The sequence below is a fragment of the Poecile atricapillus genome, chromosome 33 (genome assembly GCF_030490865.1).
Source record: "Poecile atricapillus isolate bPoeAtr1 chromosome 33, bPoeAtr1.hap1, whole genome shotgun sequence".
Taxonomy (NCBI): Eukaryota; Metazoa; Chordata; class Aves; order Passeriformes; family Paridae; genus Poecile; species Poecile atricapillus.
The window spans coordinates 2,141,176-2,154,962 of record NC_081281.1 but is presented as its reverse complement, the minus strand read 5'-3'; the positions used below and the strand labels follow the sequence as shown (position 1 = coordinate 2,154,962).

Below are 13,787 nucleotides of genomic sequence, written 5' to 3'. Positions count from 1 at the left end.
TATATATCTGGATATATCTATATATCTATATATCTATATATCTATATATCTATATATATCTGTTATTAACAGCTCAGACCGTGAGTGGGAATCAGTTATAAAAGTTTTATAGAGAATTAAGTTTTATCTGTTATATTTTATTTTATATTATTTTGCTGATTTATTTGTCTTTTATTTTATTTATTTATGTTTTGTGGCTTGAGATTTTTTTATTATTTTTATTTATATTTTCCTATTTATTTATTTCTATTTTCATTTCTATTTATTTGTCTATTGAGAACTGAGTTTTATTTATGTATTTATTTGTTTGCTACTTCATTTATGTTATTTTATTTATTTATTTATTTCTTTTCTTTATTGTATGTTTTATTTATTTGTTTATTCCCTTTAACATTTATTTATTTAATTAATCAATCAATCAATCAAACAATTTCATTAATTGATTTGTTGAGAATATTGAGTTTTATTGATTTTGTTTTTATTGAGAATAAAGAATTAAAGTTCCTGCAGGCACGAAGAGTCACAGTTGTTTCTGCAGAGTCTCGTAGATGTCTCTGGGCTCCCAGGGCTGCCCGTGCGGCCCCAGCAGCTCCGAGTAGGTGTCCTGAGGATCCTCGGCCGGGGGGGCCCTGTGGGGATCAGGGGATGTGTGCAGGGGGCTGGGGGGTCCTGGGGGGTCGGGCAGGGGGTTTGGCGTGGCCGGAGCCCGCGCTCACCTTGGCTGCTGCTTCCCGGCACCTGCAAAGGAAAAGTGCAGCGGTGACTTTGGGCTCCCAGGGCTCCCCAGCCCCCCTGGGCAACCCCGATCCCTCCAATCCCCCCGGCTGCCCCCAGCATCCCGGATGGCCCCACAAAGGCCCTGAAGCACCGCACTTCCCCCGGCACCCTGAGCCCCCGAACCCCGAGCCTGGCGGGGAGGGGGAGCCTCCGAATTGCCCCCAAGATCCCCGAGAGATCCCCCAAGATCCCCGAGAGAGCCCCAAGATCCCTGAGAGAGCCCCCAAGATCCCCGAGAGAGCCCCAAGATCCCGGCACGAGCCCCCAGCCCCTCCCCGACCAGCCCAGGCCGCTGAGCCGAGGCCAGCGGGGGCTCGGCCCCTTCTCCACTCGGGGGCTGTGGCTGCTGCCCTGGGGCCACCCTTCTCTGGGGGCCTCCCCCCACCCTGCAGGACCCCCACGCTCACCCACCCGTGCGGAGAAAGGCCACGATGACAGCCGTGAGCAGGAGCACGAACAACAGGGAGCCCCCGAGCGCTGCGGCCACAGCTGGGGACAAAGGGGACACAGCGGGCTCAGCCCGAGCTTCTGCACCCCAGAGACCCCACGAGTTCCCCTCCCGTGCCCCGCTCCACTCGTGTCGCTGCCAGGGACAGAGCGGGGCTGGAGCCAGAGCTCTCGGAGCCCCCCAGGAACCCACCGGTGTCCCCGTGTCCCCCCGCTGTCACCTCCAGGGACAAACGCGGCTGTCCCGGAGCCCAACATTGTCCCCGAATGACGTCACCTGTGTGGCCGTGTCCCCCCGCTGTCACCTCCAGGAGCAGCTCGGGGCTGAGTGCCCGGAACACGCGGTGCCCGTCCTGTCCCAGCTGGTTGGTGGCCACGCACTGGTAGGTGCCCGAATGTGCCAGCCCGACGTGGGCGAGCTCCAGCAGGGGACCCCGGGCCACCTCCCGGCCGTGGCGCAGCCAGGTGAAGGTGACAGGGGCTGAGCCCACCTGCACCGAGCAGCGCAGCCTCACGGGCTCACCTGCGCGCACCTGCTGGCCCAGGGCACCGGGGCTGATGGTGGCATTGGCCACGGGCACTGCGGGGACACGCACGGGGCTGAGGCCAGCGGGAGGGGCGGGGGGGCGCGGGGGATGGGGACGGGGGGTGAGGGGGTGATGGGGGATGGCGGGGGTGGGGGTCCGCACCCAGAGAGAGGAGGGGACAGGGCAGGGGAGGGGGACCAAGGAAAGGTTTCTGGGGGGGGCAGGGGGGCACAGACAGAGATGGGGAACCCGGGATGGGATTGGGGGAGCCGGGGTAGGATGCGGGGAACGGAGCAGGAGATCCGGGCGGGGATGGAGAAACCCGAGAAAGGAAACCGGGTGGGGATGGGGACACCAAGTCAGGGCTGGGGGACCCGGGAAGGGACCCGGGAAGGCAAAGGGACAAACGGGAATCGTGTCAGAGAGGGCTGTGGGTCCGCAGACAGTGCTGGGGGTCCCCGGGTAGGGCAGGGGGAGCCGTGCAGGCTGTGGGGGCTCCCCGCGCCCATCCCCGCACTCACCGAGCACCGTGACGCGGAGCGGGGCGCTGCTCTTCCGCACGGCCCCCCCCTGGCTCTGCACCTCGCAGCTGTAATTCCCCGAGCCGGAGAGCCCCAGGGCGGGCAGCAGCAGCTGCGGGGACCCCTGCGGGCCCCCCAGCTCCCGCCCGTCCCGGTAGAAGCGGTGCACGAGGGGGGTGAGGGGCCGCAGGGGGCTGCGGCTGCTGAGGCAGCTGAGGTTCAGGGGGGGACCCCGCGAGCAGCTCGGCCGGAGCCTCCAGCACCGGCACCGGGAAGAGCTCTGGCAAGGAGAGGGGAGGGGGATTTGTGAGCCCTGGCGAGGGGCTCTGCGGGTGTCGGGCTGGCGGCTGTGGGCTGCTCACCGTGCACTGTCACTGACACCGGATCCGACTGCAGCCACATCCGTGAGGGCCACAAACTCCACCAGTCCCCGCAGCGGTATTGGCCGCTGTGCAGCAGCCTCAGGGGGGGACAGGGACAGCACGGACCCCCGCAGGGATTTCCCCAAATCCTTCTCCCCGTGGTAGAACCGCACCTCGGTTTCCGGGTTGTACCACCGGCTCCGGCAGCGCAGTGTCACCGTGTCCCCCTCCACCAGCGGCCCCGCCGGCACCTGCAGCACCAGCCACTCTGGGGGACAGGAGGGTCCTGTCACAGCCGATGGCACCGGGACCCCCCAGTGGGTCACAGCCAGCGCACCCGGGGTCCCCAATGCCAACACGTGGGTCCCCTCGCACTGCGATGCTCTGGGATGTCCCCAGAGCAGGGCACGGGCTCTGCTCACACCAGGGGTGACCCAGCTGCCCCCCCAGAGCTCTCGGGGTCCCCGCGGCTGCCGGGCTGGGGACACCCAAACCCCGCTCACCGTCTGTGACGGTCACGGGGGGGCTGAGCCCGCTGCCGGCTCTGTCACACTCGTAGGTGCCATTCTCGGTGACAGTGAAACTCTCGGGTCCCTCCAGTCGCCACCGCCGCCCGTCCTTGTACCAGGTGGTGTCCCCGGCGGTCCCCGAGCCCCGGCAGGTCAGTGTCACCCGGTCCCACAGCACCGCCGGCCTCCAGGGCGGCTCCACGAGGAGCTGCGGGCTCGGGGCACCTGCGGGTGACAGGGGACAGCAGCGTGCCAGGGCCAGCGCGGGGCTGGGGACAGCGGCGCGGGGACACGGCATCCCCCGAGGACTCACCAGCGAGGCCGAGGCTCTGGGCTGCAAGGGACAAGGGACACGGCTGGCTGGCGCTGGCAGCGCGGGGACAGCGGCAGCGGGAGCCGGGCTCTGGGGCTGGCCCCGACCTGGCCCCGTGGCGACACCGCTGCGGCACCGAGCCCTCGGCGACGGCGACAGCGCGGCCAGCCCGGGCCCATGGGGACAGCGGGGACCTCCCGGCCATGGGGACAGCGCGGCCACCCCGTGCTGCCACAGGTCACCCCCGCCAGCGCCACCGCCACATCCCTGTGTCCCTGTCCCCATGGTCCTGTGTCCCTGTGTCCCTGTGTCCCTTTGTCCCTGTGTCCCTGTCCCCATGGTCCTGTGTCCCTGTGTCCCTGTGTCTCTGTGTCCCTGTGTCCCTGTCCCCATGGTCCCTGTGTCCCCTGTCCCTGTGTCCCTGTCCCCGTGTCCCTGTCCCTGTGTCCCCACAGCTGCCCCAGCCCCAAGGTGCCAAACCCCTCATTCCTGTCCCTCCTCTCCTGTCCCCTCTCCTGTCCCCACGGCCACCCCACGGCCCCGCTCACCTCTTGCTCTGCCTCTGCTGCCCTTGGCCACCTCAGGGGACCCCGCAGCCCCCCTGGGCCCCCTCCCCACCGCTCTCTGCCCCACCCGGGCCCATCCCCGCCCCCACTCACCCCACACGGAGCAGCGCCACCCTCGCGGCCATGCCGCTGTCCCCGGCCACCCGGCCTGCCTGTCACTCGCTGCCACGGCCACCTGTGCCCTGCCTGGCGGCTCCTGGGCCGAAGAGGAAGGAAGCGCGGTCAGCTCTCGTCCCCAAGTGGTGATGGGGCAGGGCGGGGGACAGGGTGGGGACAATGTTCACACATATTTGGGGACAAGCTGGGGACAGCACGGGACAGCCTGGGGACGTGGTGGGGGTGGCGTTCCCAGGAGTGGGGGGCTCAGGGCATGGGGGAAAGCGAGGACGGGGCTCCAGGGGAATTGGGGTCTCGGTGCCTGGGGCATTCAGGGATGGGGGTTCTGTGGCTCCGCAGGGATTTTGGCTCATTTGGGATGGGAGTGGCAGGCTTGGGGCTGCAGGGGGAAAAGGGAAGCCTCGGGAATTGGGGTTGTGCGGGAAGGAGCAGCCCCTGGGACGGGATCGAGGCCATGGAGGTCCTGGGCAATGGGGGTGGCGGGATGGGGGTCCCCAGGGAGGAGAGACCAAGGGAATGGGGCTCCCATGGTTGGGGGTCCCGGGGCAATGGGGGCTGGGGCTGGGGGGGCACGGGGCTCTCAGCTCCTTCCGTGGCTGCCTCATATTTTGGGGTGACCCGGAGCCCTGCCCAGCCCCCACAGTGTGTTCATGGCCAGGGGACCCCCAGAATTGTCCTGAGAGGCTCTGGGGCTCTGCCCCACCCAGCCCTGCCCTTTCTCCCTGGCTGGCCCTCAGCTCCATGGGATTGTTCCCTGCCTGCTCAGCAGCCCCCCAGCCCCTAAGGAAAGCTTTTCTTGGCCCAGATTTAGGAACTCTCCCCGTTTTTCTCATTCCCACCCTGAAACTTCGCTTCCTTCCCATGGATCCTGCTCCCACAAGGAGAGGAAACTCTGTCCATGCACGGAAGAGCGCCCAGGAATCTCCAGAATTGCCCGTGTGTCCCTCAGGGTGGGATTGCCTGGTAAATGCCCTGCAGCCTGCCCTGAATTCCCGTGCCTGGCCACTCCCTGCTCGTGCTGGGACTGCCCTGCTCCCCAGATCCCCGTGTGCAGCCCCTGCTCGACATTGCCCCACTTTTCCCTCGCTGCCGGTGCCCACAGCCCGATCCCAAACGTTCTTCCCGGCAGCTCGCAAAGGGCTGCAGGTTGTGTTGGAGGAGGAGGGTCCCGCTCAGGCTCTGGAGCAGATCCCTGGGGGCTTTGCAGCACTTGTGGGGCTCTCTCAGCCCCTCGGCCACACGCCCAAAATGCTCCAGGGCTGCATTTCCGCGCTGCTTCCCTCGCAGCTGCCCCTGCAGGGGGGTTTGCAGCCAGCCCCGCCCTGCAAACCATCCCAGCCCCGCCACAGCCTCTGCTCGGCCTCGCTTTGCCTTTGTGCTTCTCGCAGGCTGAGCAAAGCACAAACCATTCCCCCGCAGAATTGTCACCTCTGCAGCAGCGCTAAAGCTGCGAGAAGCAAAGCCAAGGGGGCGGGGGCAGCCTCAGGTGCTGGCCCAGGGCCCATCCCTGTGCAGTGGGGCTGGGGCACGGCTGAGCCCCACACTTGGATTTACAGGGGTCCCCAGGATGTGCCGCCCCTGGACCCTTCTGGAACCTCCATCCCCAGGACCCTCCCGGTCAGGTTGTGTCACCCCCAGGACTGGACCCCCCCTGGATGTGCCACCCCCAGGACTGGACCCACCCAGGATGCGTCACCCCCAGGACAGGATTCCCCCAGGATTTGTCACCCCCTGACACGGAGCTGCCAGGACAGGACCCCCCTGGTTTTCCTCCACAGGGCAGAACCCGCCCCCCCCTTTCCCATCCGACTCTCAGCACAAAGCTCTTCCTTTTTGTTCAGGAAAAACAAAAGTGGAAGTGTTGGAGGGCACCCCCATCCCCCAAAGCCTCCCCACGCCCCTTCCCCCCTCCCCAGGGTTCTCTCAAGCCCTTTCCTGCTCAGGTGCTCCTGGGCACCGATGAGCCACGAACTGGGATGGGGAGTTTACAAAAGTGAAGAAAATAAGAACAAATAGAAATAAAGAGAGGAAAAAGTCCCAGACCCGGGGCACACGGGAACCCCCTGGTGTTGTTCCCAGACCACCAAGACAACGGAGGTTCTGCTTTTGTCAGCCGCACCCCGAAATCTGAGGCAGCCGGGGATGGAGCTGCGACCCCCGTGTCTACCCAGGCACTGCCCACCCCGAGACCCCCATTCCCCCGGGACCCCAACCCTGGCATCTCATTCCCTCTCCTGGGGACCCCCGTCCCTGGATGTCGGTTTCCCATTGCCCAGCACTCCCCTCCCCTTAATCCCATCCCATGGGCTCCCCAGGACCCCCCATCCCCGGGACCTGCCTCAAATCCCCAAATCCCTGCAGCCCAAATTCCCCTGGGACCCCCATCCGTGATCCTCCCCACCCATGGGGACCCCGATTCCCCAGGATCCCGGAGAGCCTCCCTGGAAATCCCTCCTTGGCTCCCCACATCCCTGGAGCCCCCGAGCGCTGCGACCCCCATGTCCCAGCGACCCCCTCCAGGTCCCCAACCCCTCCCCACCCTGCCCCCAGTCTGTCCCAGCCCCACGTGGGGACGAGAGCTGACCGCGCTTCCTTCCTCTTCGGCCCAGGAGCCGCCAGGCAGGGCACAGGTGGCCGTGGCAGCGAGTGACAGGCAGGCCGGGTGGCCGGGGACAGCGGCATGGCCGCGAGGGTGGCGCTGCTCGTGTGGGGTGAGTGGGGCGGGGATGGGCCCGGGTGGGGCAGAGAGCGGTGGGGAGGGGGCCCAGGGGGGCTGCGGGGTCCCCTGAGGTCGCCAAGGGCAGCAGAGGCAGAGCAAGAGGTGAGCGGGGCCGTGGGGTGGCCGTGGGGACAGGAGAGGGGACAGGAGAGGAGGGACAGGAATGAGGGGTTTGGCACCTTGGGGCTGGGGCAGCTGTGGGGACACAGGGACAGGGACAGGGACACAGGGACAGGAACAAGGGGACACAGGGACACAGGGACATGGGGACACAGGGACACCGCCAGCCAGCCGTGTCCCTTGTCCCTTGCAGCCCAGAGCCTCGGCCTCGCTGGTGAGTCCTCGGGGGATGCCGTGTCCCCGCGCCGCTGTCCCCAGCCCCGCGCTGGCCCTGCCACGCTGCTGTCCCCTGTCACCCGCAGGTGCCCCGAGCCCGCAGCTCCTCGTGGAGCCGCCCTGGAGGCCGGCGGTGCTGTGGGACCGGGTGACACTGACCTGCCGGGGCTCGGGGACCGCCGGGGACACCACCTGGTACATGAACGGGCGGCTCTGGTGGCAGAAGGGACGCGACAGCTTCACTGTCACTTGGAGTGGCACCTACGAGTGTGACAGAGCCGGCAGCGGGCGCAGCCCCCCCGTGATCGTCTCAGACGGTGAGCGGGGTTTGGGTGTCCCCAGCCCGGCAGCCGCGGGGACCCCGAGAGCTCTGGGGGGGCAGCTGGGTCACCCCTGGTGTGAGCAGAGCCCGTGCCCTGCTCTGGGGACATCCCAGAGCATCGCAGTGCGAGGGGACCCCCGTGTTGGCATTGGGGACCCCGGGTGCGCTGGCTGTGACCCACTGGGGGGTCCCGGTGCCATCGGCTGTGACAGGACCCTCGTGTCCCCCAGAGTGGCTGGTGCTGCAGGTGACGGCGGGGCCGCTGCTGGAGGGGGACACGGTGACACTGCGCTGCCGGAGCCGGCAGGGCATCCTCATCACCGGGTTGCGATTCTACCACGGGGAGAAGGATTTGGGGAAATCCCTGTGGGGGTCCGAGCTGTCCCTGTCCCCCCTGAGGCTGCAGCACAGTGGCCAATACCGCTGCGGGGCCTGGGAGAATTGGTGGTCCTCACGGATGTGGCTGCAGTCGGAGCCGGTGTCAGTGACAGTGCACGGTGAGCAGCCCACAGCCGCCAGCCCGACACCCGCAGAGCCCCTGGCCAGGGCTCACAAATCCCCCTCCCCTCTCCTTGCCAGAGCTCTTCCCGGTGCCGGTGCTGGAGGCTCCGGCCGAGCTGCTCGCGGGGTCCCCCCTGAACCTCAGCTGCCTCAGCAGCCGCAGCCCCCTGCGGCCCCTCACCCCCCTCGTGCACCGCTTCTACCGGGACGGGCGGGAGCTGGGGGGCCCGCAGGGGTCCCCGCAGCTGCTGCTGCCCGCCCTGGGGCTCTCCGGCTCGGGGAATTACAGCTGCGAGGTGCAGAGCCAGGGGGGGGCCGTGCGGAAGAGCAGCGCCCCGCTCCGCGTCACGGTGCTCGGTGAGTGCGGGGATGGGCGCGGGGAGCCCCCACAGCCTGCACGGCTCCCCCTGCCCTGCCCGGGGACCCCCAGCACTGTCTGCGGACCCACAGCCCTCCCTGACACGATTCCCGTTTGTTCCCTTCCCTTCCCGGGTCCCGTCCCGTGTCCCCCAGCCCTGCCCGGGGACCCCCGTCACTGTCTGCGGACCCACAGCTCTCCCTGACGTGATTCCCGGGTCCCTCCTTCCCTTCCCGGGTCCCTTCCCGGCTCCCCCAGGTCTGACTTGGTGTCCCCAGCCCTCCCGGATTCGTTTCTCGGGTTCCCCCATCCCTGCCCGGATCTCCTGCTCCGTTCCCGGGTTCCACCCCGTGTCCCCCCATCCCTTCCCGGATCCCACCCCGTGTCCCCCAGCCCTGCCTCGGGACCCCCATCCTTCCCCGACACCTTTCCAGGGTCCCCTCATCCCTGATCGGATCCCTCCCTCCTCCCCAGGTCCCTCCTCCTCCCACCCCTGCCCCGGGTCCCCTCACCCCGCCCTGGTGTCCCCCCACCCTCCCTGTCCAGGTGTCCCATCCCTGAACCCCCCCTCCTTCCTCGGGGTCCCTTCCCAAGCCCCCCCAGCTCTGCGTCCCCTCTCCCTCGCTGGGGTCCGCCGGTGTCCCTGAGTGTCCCCCGGTGTCCCTGAATGTCCCCCGGGTGTCCCTGAGTGTCCCCCGGGTCCCTGAGTTTCCCCTGGTGTCCCTGAGTGTCCCCCTGTGTCCCTGAGTGTCCCCCGGGTGTCCCTGAGTGTCCCCGGATGTCCCTGAGTGTTCCCCGGTGTCCCTGAGTGTCCCCCGGTGTCCCTGAGTGTCCCCCGGTGTCCCTGAGTGTCCCCCCGTGTCCCCCTCTCCCCCCGCAGCGGTCCTGCCCTCGGTGGTGTCCGTGTGGTCGCAGCCCCCCGGGGCACAGGTGGCACTGGGGGACCCCCTGGTGCTGAACTGCGCGGTGGCCGCGGGGACAGGTCCCCTGTCCTTCTCCTGGCACCGGGAGGGCTCGGGGACACCGCTGGGCACCGGCCCCCGCCTGCAGCTGCCGAGCGTTGGGGACAATGACAGCGGCCACTACCGGTGCCGGGTCAGCGACGGGGACAGCGTGGCCGAGAGCGGCCCCCTGAATGTCACCGTCCTGGGTGAGCGGGACCCTCGGGATGGGAGGCGACCCCCATGGGGACACCGCCATCCCCCCTGGGCAGGTGGCAGCCCCGTGCGTGTCCCCGCAGTGCCCGTGGCCAATGCCACCATCAGCCCCGGTGCCCTGGGCCAGCAGGTGCGCGCAGGTGAGCCCGTGAGGCTGCGCTGCTCGGTGCAGGTGGGCTCAGCCCCTGTCACCTTCACCTGGCTGCGCCACGGCCGGGAGGTGGCCCGGGGTCCCCTGCTGGAGCTCGCCCACGTCGGGCTGGCACATTCGGGCACCTACCAGTGCGTGGCCACCAACCAGCTGGGACAGGACGGGCACCGCGTGTTCCGGGCACTCAGCCCCGAGCTGCTCCTGGAGGTGACAGCGGGGGGACACGGCCACACAGGTGACGTCACTCGGGGACACTCTGGGGCTCCGGGACAGCCGCGTTTGTCCCTGGAGGTGACACGGAGGTGACAGGGCACGGCTGGCATCACTCGGGGTCGCTATGGGGGTGCAGCATCCCCGGGTGGCCCCAAAGTGTCCCCTTTGTCCCCGGCAGTGGCCGCAGCGGTTGGGGGGTCCCTGCTCTTCCTGCTCCTGCTCCTGGCTGTAGCTGCGGGCTGGCGCCGCTGGAACAACGTGGGTGGGTGACAATGGGGACAATGGGGGTCCTGGGGAGCTGCGAGGCCACCTCGGACGTGGGGGTGATGGGGCAGCACCCACAGCCCCTGATTTGGGCAGCGCTGAGCGCTCAGCACCTTTGCTCCGCGTTCTCAAGGATCTGGGGAGGCGTTGGGGGGTCTCGCTGGGGTTTGGGGGCTTCTTTCGGGGATCCTGGGGGATTTTGGAGGCCAGGGTTGACCTTCAGGGGGCTCGGGGGGTCCGGAGCATTGGGGTGGTTCAGAGGTTCCGGGGGGCGTCAGGGATGCTCAGGGAGAAATGTGGGGTCCAGTGGGGTTCCAGGACCCCTGAGGGACCCCCGGGACCCCTCAGTTCCTCCTCCCCTCTTGCCTTTGCAGCCGCCAGGAAGCAGCAGGAGAGGTGAGCGGGGGGCTCCAAGCACCCCCTCCCCTTTCACCCCCAAAGCTCCCTCACACCCCCTGGATCCCCGCAGGGCCCCCCCGGCCCCCCCGGAGGAGGAGGAGGAGGTGCTGTACAGCCGCGTGGTGAGCAGCCAGCGGCCAGGGGGTGACACAGGGCTGGGACACCGGGACACGTCACCCATCGCTGCCGCCCCCACCCAGAGCCCACGGCCGGGGGCTCTCGCAGGCTCCCCCCGCGCCCCCACGCTCCAGGACCCCCGGGTGATCTACGCGGAGCTGCGGCGACCCCACGGGCGACCCCGGGAACGCGGTGACATCGACGGGGACGTGCTGTGACACCCGGGGGGGCTCTGGGGGAACTGGGGGGCAGCGGGGAACCCCCCACCCACGTCAGTGTCCCCCTCCTCACTGCTGTGGGGTGCCCAACATTCACGGGGGGCCGGGCACAAGTGGGGGGGTCACCCGTGAGGTTCCCCACGCCCCCTGAACCCCCAAGGGCTTCCCCAGCCCTTTCCCACTGCCCCATTCCACATCCAGGTACCCCCAGGGGCTCCCTCATTCTCCTCCCACTGCCTCTCCATTGCTCCCAGTGTATCCAGGTGTTTCCCATTCCACCCATCCCCAGTAGCCCTGTGGCTCTGCAATCCCCCTCCCAGTGCTTCCAGTACAGCCCTGGCTCCCCACCAGTGCCAGGGGAGCCCAGGACTGGCAGCAAAATGCAGCTTTTTGGTCAAAGCGGTAGAAATGGTGTTTGTTCAGCTCTGTCGGGCTCCTGATCCCTGTTGCAATCCGCAACTCCAGGATCTCGTCCAGAGAAGCTGCAGGGTTCTGGGGACCAGCATGAAACACCAACCGAGACGGGCTCCCGGTTCATGAAACCATTTATTCAGCATGGGAACAAACTCAAGTCCAGAACAGAGAGCCCTGAACAGAGGCACAGCAGGGGTTTTTGAGGGACAGAACCGAGGGTTTACACCTTTGAGGGTGGAGTTCAGGATCAGGGACCATTAGAAACACACCAAGGGAGAACCCCCCCAGGGACTCAAACCCAATCAGAACTCCTGGGCCGCCCTTCACAAGGGGTTTGGGGTGGGACAATGTTAACTCTTTGTCTCCCTGAGGCCGCTGCCACATCTGCTCCTTTTTTATTTTATTTTTTTTTTTTTTCAATTTTTAATTAGGAGCTTAAAATGTTTCCAAACATACACTTTAAAATCTCACCTCTTCCACAGAGCACCCACTTTGCTTTGTGGGACACCAATAGCTCAATAACAAAACACATTAAGCAAACAGAAAAAACAAAATTGAAAACAAACACTTAAATCTCGGACTACGCCGGGCAAATTAAACGGTGATGGTACTTAATGCAAACATAATGGCTTTTTAGTTCAGTCTCTTCCACTTTAGGATTCTCTCTTTGGAAGGGTGCAGCTCTTAGATCTCCTCTCACGAGGGGCAGAATTTTTCGATCTCCAGCTTCGGCTCCGGCTCCCATGTGGGCGTCGCCTCTTTAGATGATCTCGGTGTAACACTGCCTTTGGGACATCAGGTTACAGTTTCGATTTCCCCAGAGGAGGTGTTGCACACCATGGAACAGGCACAGCCCCCAGGGGTGGAGCACCGAACAAAGGGCTGGGACCGAAGCAGGAGTTACTGGGAGGTTCGGGAAGGGAAGGTTTGGGACCGGAAAAGAAGGAGCAAGGCGGGAAACAAGGGATCCCAGACCGCGTGGGCAGTGCCATCTTGGGAAGGGGGGGAGGCCGGGACGGACTTTCCCGGACAGGGAACGGGGAATATGGAAAGACAGGGGGTGAAGGAGGACACGGAACGGCGGGCAGACGGCAGCAGACCCGCATCACTCTGGATGTTCCCCGTCCCTTGCCTGCCTTCAGGAAAACAGGGGATGGGATGGCAGAAAGACACCGGGGTGACGGGGAGTCGGCAGCAACCCCGAGCCACCTTGGCTTTTTTACCCTTTGTCCTGCCCTTAGGAACAGAGGAAAGGGGAAGGTACAGGGAGGTATACGCCAAAAAAAGGAACTTCACAGAAGACAAAAAACAGTCTACTGGAAGAGCCATACCGTCCATAACCGTCCATAATGTTAATCGTCCATAATGTTAATAGAATCATCCATAAAGTTGATATCGTCCATAATCATCCATAATGTTGATATCGTCCATAATACGTCTCGTTGGGTGATGTTAGGCGCTTGTCCCAGCGTCTGGTCTCGGCTCCCCCACCTCCGTAATCCCTTTTCTTCCCCATGTCCGAGGCACTCCCAACCCAGTCTCCCTGCCAGGTACTCTCGAGTCCTCCTTTCCAAGGCGGGGGTCTCACCGGCTCTCAAGCCATCAGCCGGGGACTTACGAGGTGTCCATGGAGCCGGGTCCTGCTGTTCTCCTGGTGCTTCGCTGGATGCCACGCATGCTCCACCATTTGTTGCAGTCAGCAACCTCAGGATCTCGTCCAGGGAAGCAGCAGAATTCTGGGGACCAGCATGAAACACCAACCGAGACGGGCTCCCGGTTCACGAAACCATTTATTCAGCATGGGAACAAAGTCAGGTCCAGAACAGAGAGCCCTGAACAGAGGCACAGCAGGGGTTTTTGAGGGACAGAACCGAGGGTTTACACCTTTGAGGGTGGAGTTCAGGGTCAGGGACCATTAGAAACACACCAAGGGAGAACCCCCCAGGGACTCAAACCCAATCAGAACTCCTGGGCCGCCCTTCACAAGGGGTTTGGGGTGGGACAATGTAACTCTTTGTCTCCTTGAGGCCGCTGTCACATCTATATATCTATATAACTATATATCTATACATCTATATATCGATATATCTGTATATCTATATATCTATATATCTATATATCTGTTATGAACAGCTCAGACCGTGAGTGGGAATCAGTTATAAAAGTTTTAGAGAGAATTAAGTTTTATCTATTATATTTTATTTTATATTATTTTACTTATTTATTTGTCTTTTATTTTATTTATTTATATTTTGTGACTTGAGATTTTTTTATTATTTTTATTTATATTTTCCTATTTATTTCTTTCTATTTTCATTTCTATTTATTTATTTATTGAGAACTGAGTTTTATTTATGTATTTATTTGTTTGCTACTTCATTTATGTTATTTAATTTTATTTATTTATTTATTTTCTTTATTGTATGTTTTATTTATTTATTTATTCACTTTAACATTAATTAATTTATTTAACTAATTA

General features: G+C 63.3%; 2 protein-coding genes across 7 annotated transcripts in view; one reads left to right on the top strand and one right to left on the bottom strand.

Annotated features, from left to right (window-relative positions):
• The window catches only part of LOC131590387 (low affinity immunoglobulin gamma Fc region receptor II-like), a 28,964-nt gene extending 25,421 nt beyond the window's left edge, over positions 1 to 3,543 (bottom strand). The window contains exons 1-2 of the mRNA XM_058860424.1: positions 3,138 to 3,543; positions 2,635 to 2,902 (exon numbers count right to left, since the gene is read on the bottom strand). Coding sequence (XP_058716407.1) covers positions 2,635 to 2,902; positions 3,138 to 3,441 — 572 coding nt within the window. The 5' untranslated portion in view covers positions 3,442 to 3,543. The remainder of the gene's footprint in view (positions 1 to 2,634; positions 2,903 to 3,137) is intronic.
• LOC131590365 (Fc receptor-like protein 4) overlaps positions 1 to 11,274 on the top strand; it is a 29,878-nt gene extending 18,604 nt beyond the window's left edge. For 3 of the 6 annotated variants that reach the window (XM_058860383.1, XM_058860384.1, XM_058860381.1), the window contains 6 exons: positions 7,747 to 8,013; positions 8,096 to 8,374; positions 9,256 to 9,918; positions 10,075 to 10,158; positions 10,535 to 10,556; positions 10,630 to 11,274. In XM_058860383.1, the coding sequence (XP_058716366.1) occupies positions 7,747 to 8,013; positions 8,096 to 8,374; positions 9,256 to 9,918; positions 10,075 to 10,158; positions 10,535 to 10,556; positions 10,630 to 10,894 (1,580 nt within the window). In that variant the 3' untranslated portion in view covers positions 10,895 to 11,274. The remainder of the gene's footprint in view (positions 1 to 7,746; positions 8,014 to 8,095; positions 8,375 to 9,255; positions 9,919 to 10,074; positions 10,159 to 10,534; positions 10,557 to 10,629) is intronic. The other 3 variants (XM_058860382.1, XM_058860378.1, XM_058860380.1) reach the window with 2 other exon arrangements.
• Positions 11,275 to 13,787: the final 2,513 nt, after the last annotated feature.